Below are 17,013 nucleotides of genomic sequence, written 5' to 3'. Positions count from 1 at the left end.
GCTGATAGTTTGATTTTGTTAGTGCAAAGCCAACCTAACAGTTCATCATACTCCTGAATTTGATTGCAGCTAGAATCCCAAACAGGTCTTAAAGTCTGGGCGTATTATATTCTTTCACTTAATAACACTGGAAAACATAAAAACCAAAACGCTTTCATCTTAGGAGTGTATCATCTAAATTCTCTGAAAACTGTGGGGAAATTGAAGATACCTTCCACTTAATAGACAGTTTAGATCTTTTCTGTTGTAAGTTCTTGGTTTTTCAAACAGTCTTTCCTAATCCTTGGATATATGCCAAACGGCAACACATGTCTTTCTGTGACTTCATTGCTCCATGGGGCATCTACATGTAGCTTGCAAACAAATATGGCTTTGCTGGTGATCATTTTCCATGATGAATTAATAAGAGAAAGAGGTCCCTCTAGCAGCCAGCCTCACATGGCCTGTTCTGTTTTGTATTTGTACTGTAGGTGTGGAATAAATCAGGAACTCTGCCAACTAGCCCCACCTCCACCACAGTGAGTAGTATCTTTGTGACTGTAGGGAAGTGTGGACAGCAGAATGTCTGTATGAAAATAAAATCAAAACATTTGTAGGATGCTCCTTTTTAATGCCAGCCCAGACTGTGCCATGTTTGAATCTGTGGTAGTAGTAGCTGTCTAAATGATGTCTGAAGCACAGTCATGCTTGCCAGTGCAGGCAGATAATTTCTTGTCCCGGAGAAATGGGATATCTGCATTGATCCAGATAGGCACTTTCTCTAAAATTCATCTTAATCTCCTTTGCTGCTGTCTGTGGCTTCATCTACAGTGCAAAACTAGCCTTGTTGCATGAGACTGTGATCCCTAGTTTTAGTCCTAAGAATGGAACTGTTGGAAATTCTTAGGGTTTTTAATGCAGCTGTTGATACTTGCTTGTGCTTGCATTAAAACTGTCAGATTTCCAACTAGAAAGCAAAAGATACAGTATTACCCAGCTCAGATGTGTGGTTGTTCTGACTGCCACAGCACCTTTCCAGGTTTCACACTACTACTATTTAGAGTGCAGACAGAATCCACTGTACCCTAAGGAAAACAAAGAGTGTTTCGGTCAGGTTTGGAAACTTGATCAGTCACATCTGGGGCCTCAAAAAGAATAAACTAGAATTTAGGTTGGATTTTATAAGACTGCACTCCAGTACAAAGTAATGAGAATAAAACCGTAATTGTGGGACTGTATAAATCCAGTATCAAAGGAGTTTTTTCCTGGTTTATAATTACTGTTTACTGGAAGCTTGTATGCTTGTGTTGACTGTCAGTATAATCAATGCACCAACAATGAAGTGAATGAGCTCTTCTATGGGATGCCTCTCCTCTTCAAGTCATTGCTGCTGCTGGCTGAACTTTCTCGACATTTGTTCCTTCTATTAGATTCTTTGTAGGAACAGCAGTCTTGGAAGCCCATCTAATATATGTGGGTCTCCTCCTGGTGCCATTGGAAAGCCACACAGCTTGGAGACCATTGGTTTTCCTCCAGATTCGGTAACAGCAGCTGGCAGCTACAAGAAAGCACCGGGGTTTGAGCGAGAAGATCAGGTGGGGGCCGAGTATTTGAAGAATTTCAAATGCCAGGTTAGTAGGGAATATTGGCTGGAACAGTTGGGGGGGATGAGGAATAATGAGAAATTGCCCAGTCTAGCTTGAATGTATATTTTTATTTTTCAAGAAACAAAAATGAGAAAGCGCTGTTCTCATTAGCAGTTTTAAGGTCTTTGCTGTTGCTTTCGGCCTCCCTTCCAGTCTCGTCCATCTTCCATCTGTTGTCTGCCTTGCTGCCATCACACATGCAGTTTGTAGAAGTCAAGCTGCTGCTTTTTTTCCTAATCCCCCAGCACTTCTGTCCTGTGTTGACCCTGGGTAGCTTCCCACATATCACTTCTTGCTTTCTTTTTCCTTATTTAGGTCCTTGCCAGGAGTTGCTGTTTCTTTTGCTGTATTGTCTCATGGAAACTCATCCTTCCTTCTATGTCCTCATTCCAAACTCTTACCTTGATCTCTGTGACTTGGTTTGTCTTCTGTTTTCACCATTTATTTCTCCGTTGTATTAAAAATGTCATGTTAGTTGTCTCTTGCTTCTCTGGCTGTATCATGATGATCCTTGATTCTCTCCTGTGGTTTCTGTATTAAATTTGAATTCCTTTTTCTCATTTGAAGAACCTTCTGCATTCTTACCCAACCCACATTTCTTAATGACATTCCCCATTACCCCTTTTAGATATCCCGGTCTTGCCTTGCTCCTTCCTCAGTTTTCTCTTTCTTGGTATCATGCCTTACTCAGGCTGCTCCCTAAGCCTAGAACAGTTTCTTCCATCTCTTCTGCCACACATGAGCTTTTCCACAGTCAACTTCTTGTGAATTTCCCTTCTCGATGTTACAATTAATAATTTCTCTGCACCCTCCCTTCCAAGTCAGCCGAGCTCAGGTCTCAGTTTTTATTCCTCACTGGGTTTGTAATTATAACAGGACAGCATCTTGATTTGGGGGAAAGAATAGCTACTATTATGAAGAAGTGCCTGCAAAATATTTCCTACATGTTCTTGGAGGAAAAAAATTAATACATATATTATATATGTATATATAATATATATATTATTCCTTTATATATTTATATGTTTTATATATAATATATACTTTTTAATATATTTATATGTATTCCTTTTATACATGTCATTATTTTATTATATATCATTTTATTTTTTATATATATATATATATACATTCGTATATATATATATATTTATTAAAAAAAGGAATAAAAATACCTGGTCTGTGTTGCTTAAAACCCAAAATGACAAGAAGTGCTGCTTTCAACCTGGCTACATTTATGCTCTTGTCTGTAACATTAAAGAAACTAGCCTTAATAAGCTTATACTGCTGCCTTAGTACTGCATTGCTCTGAGAAAAAAGTAGAAATATCTGTCCAGACAAGACCTTGCATAAAGGGGTTGGATTTAGAAGCAGACTCTAAGGGTTTTATTTATTATTATAATCTTGGGAAAATATGACCAAACTTTGCAGCAGTACCAATCTTAAGCACTATTAAATCTAATTAAAATGATTTATTGACAAATAGAGATTGTTATATGCATGTATGTTTTCTTATAGATGTTTCCATTGTCTTGCTTAATGTGGATGTGGCTTAGGAAATTGCAAAATGGTGCAATGTTTCTTTGGGGGTAAAGAGCAGACCATGCTGTGATCCTTGCACTTCTTGTGGGCACAGCAGCTTGTAGTGTTTGTTTAGAAACAAAAGAAAAAACACGTGCTCACTCTGCCTGTGCTGCAAAGGGGGAATGAAGCCCGAGCCTAAGGACTGAGAGGAGGACCAGCAGAGGCAGGGTGCTAGGAATGCCTGCTTTGGAGAAAACAGGCAGCAAGCCTAGCCAAGGAGAAAGAGGATGGAGCATGAATAGGACTTTTAAAAGGAGGGCCAGATGACAAGCATTTATGTCATATTTAAGGCTGTGATACAGAACTACTGTATTCAGGTAGCTTTTTAGTTATGTGGCTTTAATTAAGCAAAACCCTGTATCAAATGACTGAAATAGTTATTAAGATACAGACAGAAGTAATCACAGTTGCCTTTATGCTAGGCTTCTACAGACAAAATCAGGTGTCTCATAAGTATCCCAATTTAATTTTCTTTTAATCTATAATTACTTTTAAAATCCTCTCTAATTCCCTTTGGCTGCAGTGGGTACCAGAGATTCTTATGTAGCTTGTAAATTAGACCAATAATTAGGCATTTAATTTTGCTCACTCATTTGAAAACTTAAGAGACACTCTGGCTCAGCTCTGCAATTGGCTTGTCATTTTACCTCTGTAGAATTAGTACTGATAGTTTCTATCTTATTAGAATGAAAAATGCACCTTCTGTATTTAATAGATTCTGCATAGTTTATAGTAAGGCTGAGCCAGCAGTTAAAGCTGAAAATACTTTCCCTGAGTCCCAAAAGATTTAGCAAGCTGGAAAAAAGCTGGCTGGCTGCACTGGGAGGACTTGTGTGCCATGACCAGGAGGTGTTCCGAAGACCTGACACACAGAGCAGTAGGTTTGTTCCATGCTGGTCAGAAAACCTCCAGCTTCACCCAGTAATTTATGTCCGTTGTTTTCTTCCCTGGTTGCCACAGAGTGAGCTGGAGAATTTCAGCCTGCCCTTTGAATGTCTGTCTTGATGTATGCCGTTCTTAATGTTACTCAGAGCTAAAGGAGACTGGCTTGGTGGTGATAATCAGTTTGCTTCATTTTTCACTGGTGTTACATGAATTCAAGGCAGCAGGAAATGGGACTAGCTCAGAAATTAGTTTGCTTTTTCTCCTTAAAGGAAAAAAAATCCCTTCCAGTAAGACTTCACAGCACCGGAGTCAACTAGAGTCAGCTGGTAGGAAGTCTTTCAGGGGGAGGAGAGGGGCATGGCTGCATATGTGCCTTTGCGTTAGCTGCAGAAGTCTCTTGATAGCGCATCTTGTGTTCAAATGAGTGACAAACAAGGTAGGGATGTGTTGGATAATCTAGCAGGTGTGTCATCAGAAACAGATGCACCAACATAACAAGTTTATTGCATGCAAAGGAAGAGGAGCCTGTGGTTGGTTCAGTGGTAGTTTCCTGCATGTAAACACACTGTGTGTTGTTCAAGGAAGTGTGTGAGAGTGGCACCCACTGCAGAGGATCTCTGTGTCTGTATCTCAACTGCCTGTATGCCAGGCTTTGACCTCCTCATCTGCCCATTGGCATACAACTGAGCAGACAAAACGATTTCCTGAAGTACAACGAGGAGATGAATTCTTTGGCTGCTCTTTCGCCTGTCTGGTTATGTCATCCCTCTCCAGTAATCATTTATCCTATTCATAAGAGAGTTTAAGCCAGACAGTCAAGGTTAGCATGGGCCCTCATGTTGCTGTTGTACATCATGTATTTGTGATGAAAACGATCTAGTGGATGTTATGCCTGGAATATGTCTGATTTCAGACCTGGGGGTTTGCAGAGCAAGTCAGCAAGCAGCCCTGCCTCAGTACTTCTGCTCCCTCTCTGTGCCTGGAGGGTGTGGTTGATCTCCCTGTGCCTTGCACGTTTTGCAACATGGGACCAAGAGAGTAGAGCCAGCAGAACAGACCTTCGCAAACTGACAAGCTCATGAGGCAGCTTTATTCACAGCTCTGGTTATTGTCAGATGTTGTGAGGCAAGAGGGTTGATATCATTTAGGATATAGTGCTGGAAGGTCCTTAAGCTGAATTTTTAGACTGGATAGTGTAATTCTAAATATCTGTTGGCATTGATGCAGTTTTGCAATTCAAGACAGCCTTAACTTCATGTTTTATGGATTTGAGCTCTCTGTGCTAGTGGATGGGGAAAGACTTTTTTTTTTTTTTTTAATCAGTTTTGATGATGTTGCTTTTAAAACTGGTTCATTATCTCTGTGTTTTACTGTGGAGCCCTAGCTGGCATTTGGAAGAGTTTGAGGGAAAACAGGGTCTACCCACTTTATTTTCCCAAAGCTGAAAAATGTTTACATAATTTAAAAATATGGTTTGCCTCCCACTGTTTTGGGCCCTTTTTTAGATACTGTTAGGACTGAGGAGTTACAGCAAGGCAAAATAATTCATTTTGGGGTTTGGTTCTTAAGATATGCTTTATGCTAGCAAAGGACTTAAAGAAGCGTTGAAGGTGAATGTAATTGTGAGAAGTCTTTGCATAACTCTAGGATGATAACTTGGTATGTAGCAAGCAAATTACTTGGAGTGTTTTCTGTGCTTTCCCACTCTCTGAATTAGGTAGTGCCCAGAGCAGGCTGTAAGAGAAGAGGGCACTGTGCTCCCCATGGCTTTTCCAATGCCAGCAGTCAGCCATTTTAAATTTTGCTGCTAATCCCTCTGCTTATCTTTTGTTCTGTTTCTTTACTGCAGCAAGCAAAAATGAAGTCCCACTCACTGGAACACAGGAACCAGGAGCAACCTTTGTTACAGCCCAAGCAGGTATGGTAGTACTGGCAGGGCCCTGAGCCTAGCTCAGTGCTCAGGCCACCACAGTAAAGGACACAATGACTCTGCAAGGAGTAAATAAGTGTCCAGACACCATTAGGGATACTCAGCTTGAGGAATTACTTTATGAAGATGGGATGATCTGCTGGCAATGCAGGACCTGTGTGAATTCAGGATAGATTCATAGGCCTATAATGTGATGGAGAGAGTCTCCAAATTACAGAAAATTGAGGTGGACTGGATCTTCAGAGTCATCCGAGTTCAAGGATTCAGCAGATAATTTAATATCAGGTGCTAAGATGTTTGCTGAATGAGTGATTTTTGTGCCCCATGCCTATGATTGCATGCAACCTGTGGGTCACAGGAGTTAATTCTGGGGCAGCCTGAAAGATGTTTGTAGTACTAGGACAGGGACAGACAGACAATGGAGAACAGTTGGCAGAAATTAAAGAAAAGCTGTTAACCTCTTCCCCCACCCCCAGCTCAGTAGTAGCACCAGCCATCTGTCAGGTTGGAAGCAGGCAGGAACAGGTTTGCTGCTGATCTTTGGATTGTTGCTTCATGTTTCTGAAGGGATTCTTCTATAAGGATGTTTTATTTCCTACCTCTTTCCCTTTTAAAACTCTTGTTTCAGGACATACTGGGTATTCTCCCAGTGGGGAGCCCACTGACATCCAGCATCTCCTCTAGTATCACCTCCAGTCTGGCTGCAACGCCCCCAAGCCCTGCTGGCACCAGCAGCATACCAGGCATGAATGCCAATGCCCTTCCCTTCTACCCAACCAGTGACACCGTTGAGTCTGTCATAGGTAACTTTGCCTTTTTTTATTTATGCTAGTAGAGCTTCCTCAGACATGGACCACCAGGTATGAGAATTGCGGTAGCATGGGTAGCATTGCAGTGAGCTGCAGTTTTTCATCTCTGTCATTGATGGCGGATTCCCCAGGCTGTAAGCTTTTTCTGTGACTCTGACACATCTGATGTTTTCTGCAGGTCATTATGGATGAAATTCACCTAAGGGACCAACAGAAGGCCTCTGAGCCACTTATTCAGAATGTCAGATGGTGTAAAGGGCTTTATTTTTGGTTGTCAAAGTGACAAAGAGGTCTTTGAGTAGGCAGGAAATCACAGGGGCATTTTCCACTGTAACAACCCCTTACATTCTAAATGATGATTTCATAGCAAGGATGACCAACAGGTACATTATAAGGATTTGCTCTTCATAGAGTGTAGGACAGAGGCTATAAGAAAAAGGAGAGCAGGAGAGTCCAAAGAGCAGAATTATTCCTCTTAGGTACAGGTTTTTTTGGTCACCTGTTTTTCTTTTTTTTTTTTTTTTCTCTCCTCCCTCTCCTACTGTTTTTAGTCTAACATTTCTGAGGTGAAATTACTAATTTGTTAAAAATAATAATAGAGCAGGTGAGTGGGCATATGTGGGATGGAATTCTATTGATCATGATTAGTGATGAGGCATGTTCAAATAGATGTAACATTTGCAGGCATTCATAATCTTTCTTTATTTTACACTGTCTTTGAATCTCTGATGTTTTTCAAGTGTTCCCTTCTACTGGAATTTCTTTTCTGAGTGGCTCTTCAGCAAATTAGGGACACAAACCAGATCCAGACATGTCATAAGCCAGTGTTACTGCATATTATGGACAGACTCAAAAGAACAGTTTGGGGAAGACTTACGGGAACTGCTGTTTTCATATATTTGGGAATACTTTGAGATGAAAAGAACCAGATCAGACAAAAGAACCTAAACTCAAAAGCTGCCCATGACACTTCTGCCAAACCATTTAAGAACAGCGTCGCACAGGGCAAAGAGTAGGGCCGTGCAGACTGACAAATAGAGAGCAAAAGCTCCTCTGCATGTAGGCTCTTTGGGCCATCCTATCTCTTGAAGTTGTTGGTCCTTTGTAACATAATTGGTACCTCTGTGTCTGGCAGAGTCTGCCTTGGATGACCTGGACCTGAATGAATTCGGAGTGGCTGCCCTGGAGAAGACATTTGACAGCAGCACAGTGCCCCACACGAGTGGCATCATGATAGGTACATGAAAGCAACAGAGCTTTCTTTATCTTCTGCCAAGCAGTGTTGCCCAGTCACCTCAGTGGAGCCAGCCCAACAAAGCTCTAAAACCAGTTCCAAAATTACATCGGTTAAAACAGCGATTATAACAAACTCTGGCAACCACTGAGAGTCTTTGAAGTGAAAGCTTGCCCACATTAACTAGCAGAGCTGAGTTCTTCCCATTGGGCCCAGGTGTCTTGGGGATGTTTCTTGAAACTGAATGGGTCGTGATATGTTTTTTTTGAGTTTTCTTGTTGGTTGGGCTTTTTTGGGGGTTTTGTGTTTTGTTGGGTTTTTTTTTCTTTTTTTTTTTTTTTTTTTGGAAGTGTGTAAGTAAACTCTAGAAGGCATCTGATACCTTTAAAAACAGGCCAAAGTATAGCGATTTACATCTTAACCAGAAAACTCTCCCTAGCACTAACAGAAAACTCACTGACCTATAATGCTATCCATCTGTCATAGAGTGTCATCATGGTCTGCTGGTTTGATCCCTGTAATGTCTGCCTCATTTTAATATGTGGAGGTATTCCAAGGCCACTTCTACCTGTCTAGTTTCTGGCTACCCTTGCTATGTAAGACAGGTGTTTGAATCGGAGCTACCTTTGGTTGCCTGAAGGTTTACAAAGGAACTACACTCCTGGAGCTGTATTGAAGTAGGAAGGGACTTACAAAAGGAACCCTGAAAAATATCACTTCTGCTTCCCTGCCAAAGACAAGAGCGTGATTGGAGAGTTTACTGTACATGTCTTCTGCTGCTACCTGTCTGCAGTGGCTTAGAGATGCTCCATACTGCTTTTCCCTCTGTTCACGTCAGGTCTGGGTGTTACCTGGTGAATATCTAAGGGAGACAAGGAGAGAGTGGGGAGCAGGGCTGAGATCTCCCTCAAGCTGTGTGTGGCAGGCAGAATGACCTCTGGGTAAGGGAAGTGTGATGTCTTTGGAGGTTTGGCTTTTGTTTGTTTGAGGCTGATTGATCTGGGCACTCAAGTGTGTTTAAAATGACTGAAGCTTGTTACTGATTTTTAGTGGTTAAGATCATGACTTGACCAAGCATGATAGTTGTCTTACTGCAGGTTGTTTGGAAGTGTTAAAGGCAGAGGAACATGTTTTAGCACTGAAATTTTCATTGCAAAGTATTTCACCAGATGATAGCAAAATTCATCTTCTCTAGACTGATAGGGACTGAGCTCTCCTCAGAAAACCTTTTGTTGCTTTGGCTGATGGAAGAATAGTCCATTGAACTCTGGAGGGTTTCAATCTATGTGGGTCATAGGGTGGCAGCCTTCTCTTAAAGGCTGAAAGGGGAATGAAGTGTGATGAGAAGCAGAGGGAATTCTGAGGGGCTTAGGGAGGAGAAAGGGAACCCAGTGCCTTCTGCTCTGAACTCCATACTTCATGTTCATACATAGCCATCCTCTTTGTGTGTTCTTTGTCCAGGTGGGAGTTTGCTGCAAAGTTCTGCTCCTGTAAATATCCCCGGATCACTTGGAAGCTCTGCCTCCTTCCACTCTGCCTCTCCTTCTCCACCGGTCAGCCTCTCATCGCATTTCCTTCATCAGCCCCAGGGACACTTAAGCCAATCAGAAAGCACGTTCCTGGGGACATCAGCTTCTCATGGATCATTAGGTAAATGCACAGTGTGTGTGTCCCCCATGTACATGCCTGTCTGTGCCATGTAAGTATTTTCTTTTAAGTTAGCTTTAATTTTAATGTATTATTTCACTGCTGCCTTTTGTATCTCTTCTCATGAGAACATCTACAGTACTAGGAGCTGCTTTACAGAAAATTGGCTAATGCCTTGTGAACAAGGGAGGAATTCCCTCTGCTTCCCATGTTTCTAGGCTGAGAAGAAGGGGCAGACAGGTTAAGTGACTTACTGTGGTGATGAAGATCAAGGAAAAGAGCTTTGCCTTTTTTTGCCAACATGCTGTGCTGAGACTTTGCTTCACGTAAAACTCGAAGTTGCGTCCTCAGCTTTGCTTAGTTAAGGTGGGAACTGCAGTTTGCCCTTAGGACTGCTTGTAGATTGACTTCTAGGAGCTCTAGAGCAGGCTTGGGTGATTTATTTTTTTTCTCTATTTGGTACTCTGCAGCTCTGCAGTGTGGACTTTGCAAAAAGTTAGTGTTCCAGCTTCAGCTTTGTCCTCTTTGTGCCTTCCTTCACCTTTGAGGATATGTTTTATGAAGGACTGTGAAGGGATAAGAAACTGCTTTAAAGCTCCACAGCTGTATCAAGCACAACTGGGAAGTGAGGGGCCAAACAGATTTTATTATCTAGACACAGGCTTACCTCAAGAAATAAAACTAGGCTCAAGGCTGCAGTGACAATGGCTCTGCTCATTTCTGTTAGTAAATATTAGTTCTCTCTCTTGATACTAGATGTAAATGTTTCTTCAAATTTGAGGTACCCTAATCTTTATATTCAGCTTAACTTCAGAACGTGATTACATGCTTTTGCAATCTGTTTCTGCGTACACTGTGTAACTGCATCCCTTGTTTGCATAGGCCAGAACCATGCTGCCATGCCTTGGGATTGCTGTTTGGCTTTAACAGCTTTTAAACTTACTGTAATAAGAAAGGAGACATCAGAGGGCATCTCTGCTAGTAATTAGTGTTGAGGCTGGCTGTTCTTCTCTGTTTCAGTAAGAAAATGAAAACTTGCTGATAAGGCCTGCTTTTAATTTCAGAAGAAACAAGTTAAACAGTTATATTTGTCTTGACCATGTATTTATACAAATGAAAACCAAAAAAGAAATGCAGGATATTCACAAATGTCTTAAAAATAAATTAAAATACAAAAGTTAGATATTTTCTTGTAATACAACAAAAGCATTTTGCAAAGGTTTTGATAAGATATTTAAATAGTAACCTAAATAGCAGTTGGGAATCTGGAATCTCTCTATTCCATGTGACTTGCTGAGTGCACACAGATTAGTGTGTAGTGTGTGCAGTTATTACTTATTTGTGTTGCAGTTGAGTTAAAAATACCTAGTCCTGGGCTAGTTCCCACTGTGCTAGATGCAAAATGCGCAGAGAAGGCATTCTTGACCAATGAAAGTGTAAAATGAGAACAGCAGGTTGAAAGAGGGAGTACAAAGGAGTGACAAGATAAGCTTGGTCAGCATTATGGCAGAATTTGTAGCTTGCCAGCATACTGCTTAGTGCTATGTTCCCATTTGAGAAAACTGAATTTTTTTAAAACCAAATGTGAACTGGCATTCCATTAAGACTGTTTCCTTTTGAATGAGCCCACTTCAGAGTAGCTGAAATGGATCTGTGGTAGGTGACTTGAGCCAGCAAAGATCCCTTGTTGCTCTGCTGAATGACTTGTCAAGGCACCTAAGCCCTTAGTGAAGACAAGTTACTATTTTTCAGCTGCGTTTTTCCACAGCTGTGTCTTGAGTGGTACTAAAAGGGAAGTTGTGAGGGTTAGCCCTCAGCAAGAGGCTGTAGGCTCCGGGGCTTGTCAGAAACTGTCAGTTCGGCGGCTGTAAGATCAGAATTAACAAATACAACTAGATCTAGGAATGTCCGCAGCCAGTGGTAAGCACCACTGAATGAAAATGACTTCTCCATCAAACTGGTGCATGCCTGTGCACATAAGAGTCCATTCGGCAGCTCTGTCTTGATAGTAGCTTTTCCTACTAGTTTTCCCCTGAATACAAAATGTAGATGCTTATTTTAAGTAGATTTTTTTGTTGTTGTTCTTACTGTTAAGAGGCTGTGAAAAATAGTGTTTTGCTTACAACTGTTTTTCTGCTGCTTTGTCTCCTAAGCCTTGAATTTCTTTCTGAAAAGAGAAATTGTTTGAACAAGCTAAACTAGGGAAGTGGCTAGTCAGTCTTCTCCAGTGCCAGTCACTAGATTTATGCTAGAGCTCTGCTGGGGATGAAGCTGATGCAGATTCAGTCACCTCCACTTGTTTATAAACAGGGTTTTCCAGTTAGTTCTGTTTCTTACGTATGCAAACAGTGATGACATTGGCACATGCTAGTCTCACTGTCTGGGAACTGAGACTCATTTCCTAAGTACCAAGCTGAGGATACAAAAGCATAAGTTTTCTTAAGGTATATATGAGAAGAATCATCACCTGGACTAGTTGCATGAAGCAGCCTGGTCACCAGTGCTGATGGCTGTACTGCACACAAGTGGGAAGGCAGTAAGCAGTTCACAGGTTCTCATATAAGAAGGGGAATTCAAGCTGGTAGTCAGCTCTGCTGTAAAATCAACATTTTTAAAACTAGCCTGGTTCAAAAGTTGCCTCCACTCAGTTTCTTGGATGCTACCTTTATCATTAAAGATGAGGCCTAATGGTGTGAAAGTTCCCCTAGTAAGTTCCTCTATTGCAGACTCCTGGGTACTGGGGATGAAAGTAATTCTTAAGATTATTTTATCTTTCCTGTGTACACATTTTTGAATCCTGGATTTCACAGGGGTAGGGAGGAAATGGGGAAATTGCCAGTGATATAACCCTCTCTATTTCCCTGTGAAACAGGTTTAAATGGGATGAACAGCAGCATATGGGAACACATTGCTTCAGGGAGTTTTTCGCCCAGTACCTCACCTGCATTTCTGTCAGGTCCAGGTGCTGCTGAGCTGGCACGGCTGCGACAAGAACTGGATGAAGCCAATGGCACAATAAAGCAGTGGGAAGAGTCTTGGAAACAAGCCAAACAGGTACTTAAGCAACTCCTGAGAAGAGAAATTAGGGAGTGTAAAGGGTGTCATTATTTCACCAGGAGCTTTCCAGGCAGGTGATGGGAAAGACTGTAGGTTTATTAGCAGATTCTCTTCAGCTATCTTATTCTTCCCTCTCTTGTGGCAAGAGGGACTGAATCACTGTGCCTGATGTGTTCAGATGCTGGAAGTGCAAGGCCAGGTGTCATACAGATGGACTGGAGTGCTTGACAGCCTCTTATACCTTCCAGTTTACTTAGTTCCATAGCAATTTTGCCAATATGCGAAGTTCATCCCCTTCATGATGTGGGCCAAATATGTAGAACCACAGCCCAACCAGATGGAGTACTTGGGATGAGCAGAACATTGAAGCACAAAGCTCTAAGGATGTTTCAAAATCTGGGAACAGGGCAGGTTGGACAGAATGCACTCCTGGTGATGAGTATATGGAAATAGATTTTGCCTTGGATTCTCTTTTGGAGGATGACTAAATTTTCAGACTGCTTCTTTTACCCTCTTTGTTGGAACCTGTAGGCTTGTGATGCTTGGAAAAAGGAGGCAGAGGAAGCAAATGATCGCGCCAACACAGCTAACATGGAATGTGAACTGGCCCGGGAGCAGAGGGAAGCCTTGGAGCTTCAAGTGAAGAAACTTCAGGAGGAGCTGGAGAGGATCCACACAGGCCAGGACCCACAGTTTCTGTGCTCCTTCGCTGACCTGGAAACGCTCTCACTGTCTTCACTTTACACCCTTCAGAAACAGCTTCGGGCAAACCTGGAGAAAGTTGATAAGGTGAGTGCCAGGCTTTGTTTGGAAGGGATTTGCTCTCTCTACTCCTGCATATCATGGTGCTTTTCCCTTTTCTTGGGGTAGTCTGTCAAACCAATTCTATGTGGATGTAGCCATAGTGAGTTTTAGCCAGCTTATGGGAAAATACCTACGTCATCTTTGTGCCTAAAGCACAAAAGTTTAAGTCGGTCAAAACTGTTCTGTTGATCCTAAAGGTCCTAAAAGACATTGTGCTGTGCTGCTTCGCTTTTGCTTCAGGTGAATGGGTGGACACCTGCAGGTCCCTCCCCTGCTGCCTCCTTGCTGTTCCCCACCTGCATAGTGCAGGACAGCAGCCCCTCTGTTTTGTGACTTTGATGCTTGTGTTTTGTCCTGTCCCCCTCTCTTGCAGGCGGTATTTCAGATGCAGTCAGTGAAATGCCTTGAATGTCAGGAGGAGAACCGGGTGGTGTTACCGTGCCAACATGCAGTGCTGTGTGAAACCTGCGCCGAGGAGGGCGAGTGCCCCATTTGCCATCCCAACAGGCCCCACCCTCTCCAGTCATGACCTTCTAAGGACACTTGTTCTAATCATATCGTGTAGAACTTTTTAACTTTATACATACGTACATATATATGTATGTGTATATATATATGTATATATGTGTGTGTAAGTGCGTGTTTGTGAATGTGTATGTATATGCACGCACACGCACATACACACACAAAACAAAAATTAGTTGCAGAGCACTTTTTAATATTTTACATCCTGTATCTAAGCTGCCCCTCACCTGTGCCCCATTAATTCTAACTCTTGAGGAACTTTGAGAGCTGTTTTTAATACAGATCAAAGGGCCATTTGCAAAGAGTCTGTGTTTCTCCTCTTTTCTATTTAGGTGATAACAAATTTTTGACTATTCCCAGAGTATTTAGAGTGGGCAAGAGGGGCTTCCATGTGCTTTCCAGAGGAAGAGTTACAATCACAGGGAGGATTAAGGTGTATTGAGGTTACTTGTTCATGTCCTTGGTCTCCCTGCTTTTTCACTGACCCAGCTTGGTTAAAGCTGTCCTCCCTGATGGAAGCTCCGCTGGGTGCCTGCCTGGTGGGCCTTGCAGTGCTGAGCTCTGAATGTGCAGGAACTTTGTCATTTAATCAGCAAAGTTCACTTTTTAAATTTTTTTACACTCTTTGTATATTTGTATGAAAAGAAGAAAAGAGGGAAAAAAAATGTTTTGGATCTAGTGCAAGCCAAGCCCCCAGATTCAGTGGCTAGTGTTCATTGCTGATGCAGCTGACATGTTTCAAGTCTGAACAGCCTTAGAATTATTGCACTTGTGTCAGCTAAAGGCCTTTATGAAAGAAGTACTGATGCAGAGGTTGGTTCTCTCCAGGCCCCCCTTTGTCTGGTGGTTCTCTGGTGGAGACCTTTTACTGTTTCGGACCAGATGAATTTTGTTTTAGTCACAGGGACCTGGTTCGCAGTCACTGCTGAAATGCATGAAACAATTCCAGGCACTCTGACATTGATGATGTTGAAGAGTCAATGTTGCTTGTGTCAGCACCTCCAGGATGGTTTGTTGGACCACTGGGTCCAGAAGCCCTCATGATAGAAATCATGTGTACCTGTGGTGACAAAGTCCAGTTTGACAAAGATATGCCATCAGCTTAGACCTGTCCAGTAGCTGATCTGTGACCTCCTTCACCCTTGTATCTGTTGGTTTTTTACATCGGGGGGATTGCAGTAACCTGCTGGGATTTCAACCAAAAGGCCACTCAGTTGATGAAACATTTTTATTTTGCACGGGGATGCTGCCTGTGCTACCCTTCCCTGGCCTGGAAAAGCACTGGAACCTCCAGCAGCCCACTGTTGTAGGAAAACAGAATTTTTACTGGAGCCTCTCAGAAAACTTCATATTTAATGCAAAGGCATAATTAGGTTTGCTTCCATAATTCCACCTTTCCTTTACATGGAAAGGGTTCATATGCATTCCCAGATGACCTCTAAGTGCAGCTCTGTGTGGTTCTTTTTATGTTTTTCCCATTAACTTGTTTCTGGTTTTTTTGGTAAAAATGCCTTTTTTTTTTTTCCTTTTTTCTTTTCCTTTCCATGTGTATTTTGTTGTAACTAGCATCAGGTTTTTTTAATTTTTTTTTTTTTTATGGAGAGACACTGTTGAGTGGCTATTGTGGCTATGTTGTTTGGTTATAGCCTTTGAATGTCTGTGCCATGGGGCAGTGCATCTGCCTTGGTCTGATCTTGAGAGACCTTTAATGAAAATATGTGAGCATTTCTTAGGAAAAAAATAAAAGGGGAGGGGGGCTGGAAGAAGTGGGGAGAGGAGGAAAAAGCCCAGTTAAGAGAAAAATTTACTATAATTTTTGTAACTAACCTAAATCATAGGAAATAAAGTCTTCATAGGAAATCGGGTCTTCATAAGAACCAGAACAGCTCAGCCTCTTGGCTGTTGGTTTGTAACACTTTGTATTACCACAGTGAGTTTTCTGCTCTCCTGCCTCGCTGTGGGACTCTTCAGGGTGATGCTGCCTTTGGCTACCCCTCTTCTTCTGGCTTAAGACAACACTACCCTGGGTAGAACTGTCCAGCACCAACCTGCATGACTGCATCTGACTTGCACTGGGCCTCTTCCCTTTGTCCCTTCTTTTCAGATAAAACTTTCAGATGTCTCAGTGAGACTCCAAGTCCTGGTGTGATGCAGGCTACTGTGTCTAGGGGAAAAAGATGTGTTTTCCCCCCATTTCCATAGGGCATATTGCTTAGGCAGGGGAGTACAAGATAAAATCCAGGCCAGAGAAATAATGTTTTTCCCATTTGAGTAAAAGCGTTTCTCTGGTTTAAAATTATACTGAAGGACCAAAGAATTCAAAACTAAACTTTCCATTGCCGCACTGCACTCATGGCTGAAAAGCCTGAAGGAATTGGCACCAGCCTCTTCCCTTGCTCCCACCCCATTGTATCTCAGCACTCTCTTTGCACAAGCACATATGCTGTTTCTCGCTTTCCTTTGGTTCTTCAAAAAACACATCCTAAATTGAGGTTTCTATCAATTTCTTTGCTGCTTTAAAAAAAATATAAATCTGAAATGTGAATTATTTTCTTAAGCATCAGATGGAAAAGAGAACTTTCATCTTTGTATATTTTGTGGATATCTTAGAAGGCCATTTCCATGACAATTTTATAACCAAGGGAGGGGAGAGCAAGGGGCAGGGGCAGCATTCCTGACCCACTCCAGCAGTGGTTCCTGCCTGCCCTGGGCAGGAGGGATGGGCCAAAATCGCAGCACTGCTTTTAAGTCTTTAAGAGTCTGTGGTCAGCTTCTCTGTGGTGATGTGCCCATGTCATGTACTGTTAAGCTTCCTTTTGAAGCAGGAGCTCCCTTTTACAGAACACAGAATTAAGAGGGCTTTTCTGGCCATGCTTAACAACAAAGTTTTGGTCCACAAAGCTTTTGCTGAGC

General features: G+C 42.1%; 1 protein-coding gene across 4 annotated transcripts in view; it reads left to right on the top strand.

Moving 5' to 3' along the window:
• The window catches only part of UNK (unk zinc finger), a 45,591-nt gene extending 31,187 nt beyond the window's left edge, over nucleotides 1-14,404 (top strand). Inside the window, exons 9-17 of one of the 4 annotated variants that reach the window (XM_065694118.1) lie at nucleotides 471-518; nucleotides 1,410-1,610; nucleotides 5,944-6,012; nucleotides 6,653-6,827; nucleotides 7,969-8,070; nucleotides 9,529-9,717; nucleotides 12,671-12,768; nucleotides 13,303-13,560; nucleotides 13,949-14,404. In XM_065694118.1, coding sequence (XP_065550190.1) covers nucleotides 471-518; nucleotides 1,410-1,610; nucleotides 5,944-6,012; nucleotides 6,653-6,827; nucleotides 7,969-8,070; nucleotides 9,529-9,717; nucleotides 12,671-12,768; nucleotides 13,303-13,560; nucleotides 13,949-14,104 — 1,296 coding nt within the window. In that variant the 3' untranslated portion in view covers nucleotides 14,105-14,404. Of the gene's footprint in view, nucleotides 1-470; nucleotides 519-1,409; nucleotides 1,611-5,943; nucleotides 6,013-6,652; nucleotides 6,828-7,968; nucleotides 8,071-9,528; nucleotides 9,718-12,586; nucleotides 12,769-13,302; nucleotides 13,561-13,948 lie in introns of all 4 variants that reach the window. The other 3 variants (XM_065694117.1, XM_065694120.1, XM_065694119.1) reach the window with 3 other exon arrangements.
• Nucleotides 14,405-17,013: the final 2,609 nt, after the last annotated feature.

Source organism: Lathamus discolor, chromosome 13 (assembly GCF_037157495.1).
Source record: "Lathamus discolor isolate bLatDis1 chromosome 13, bLatDis1.hap1, whole genome shotgun sequence".
Classification (NCBI taxonomy): Eukaryota; Metazoa; Chordata; class Aves; order Psittaciformes; family Psittacidae; genus Lathamus; species Lathamus discolor.
This window is presented reverse-complemented; position numbering and strand designations above follow the sequence as displayed.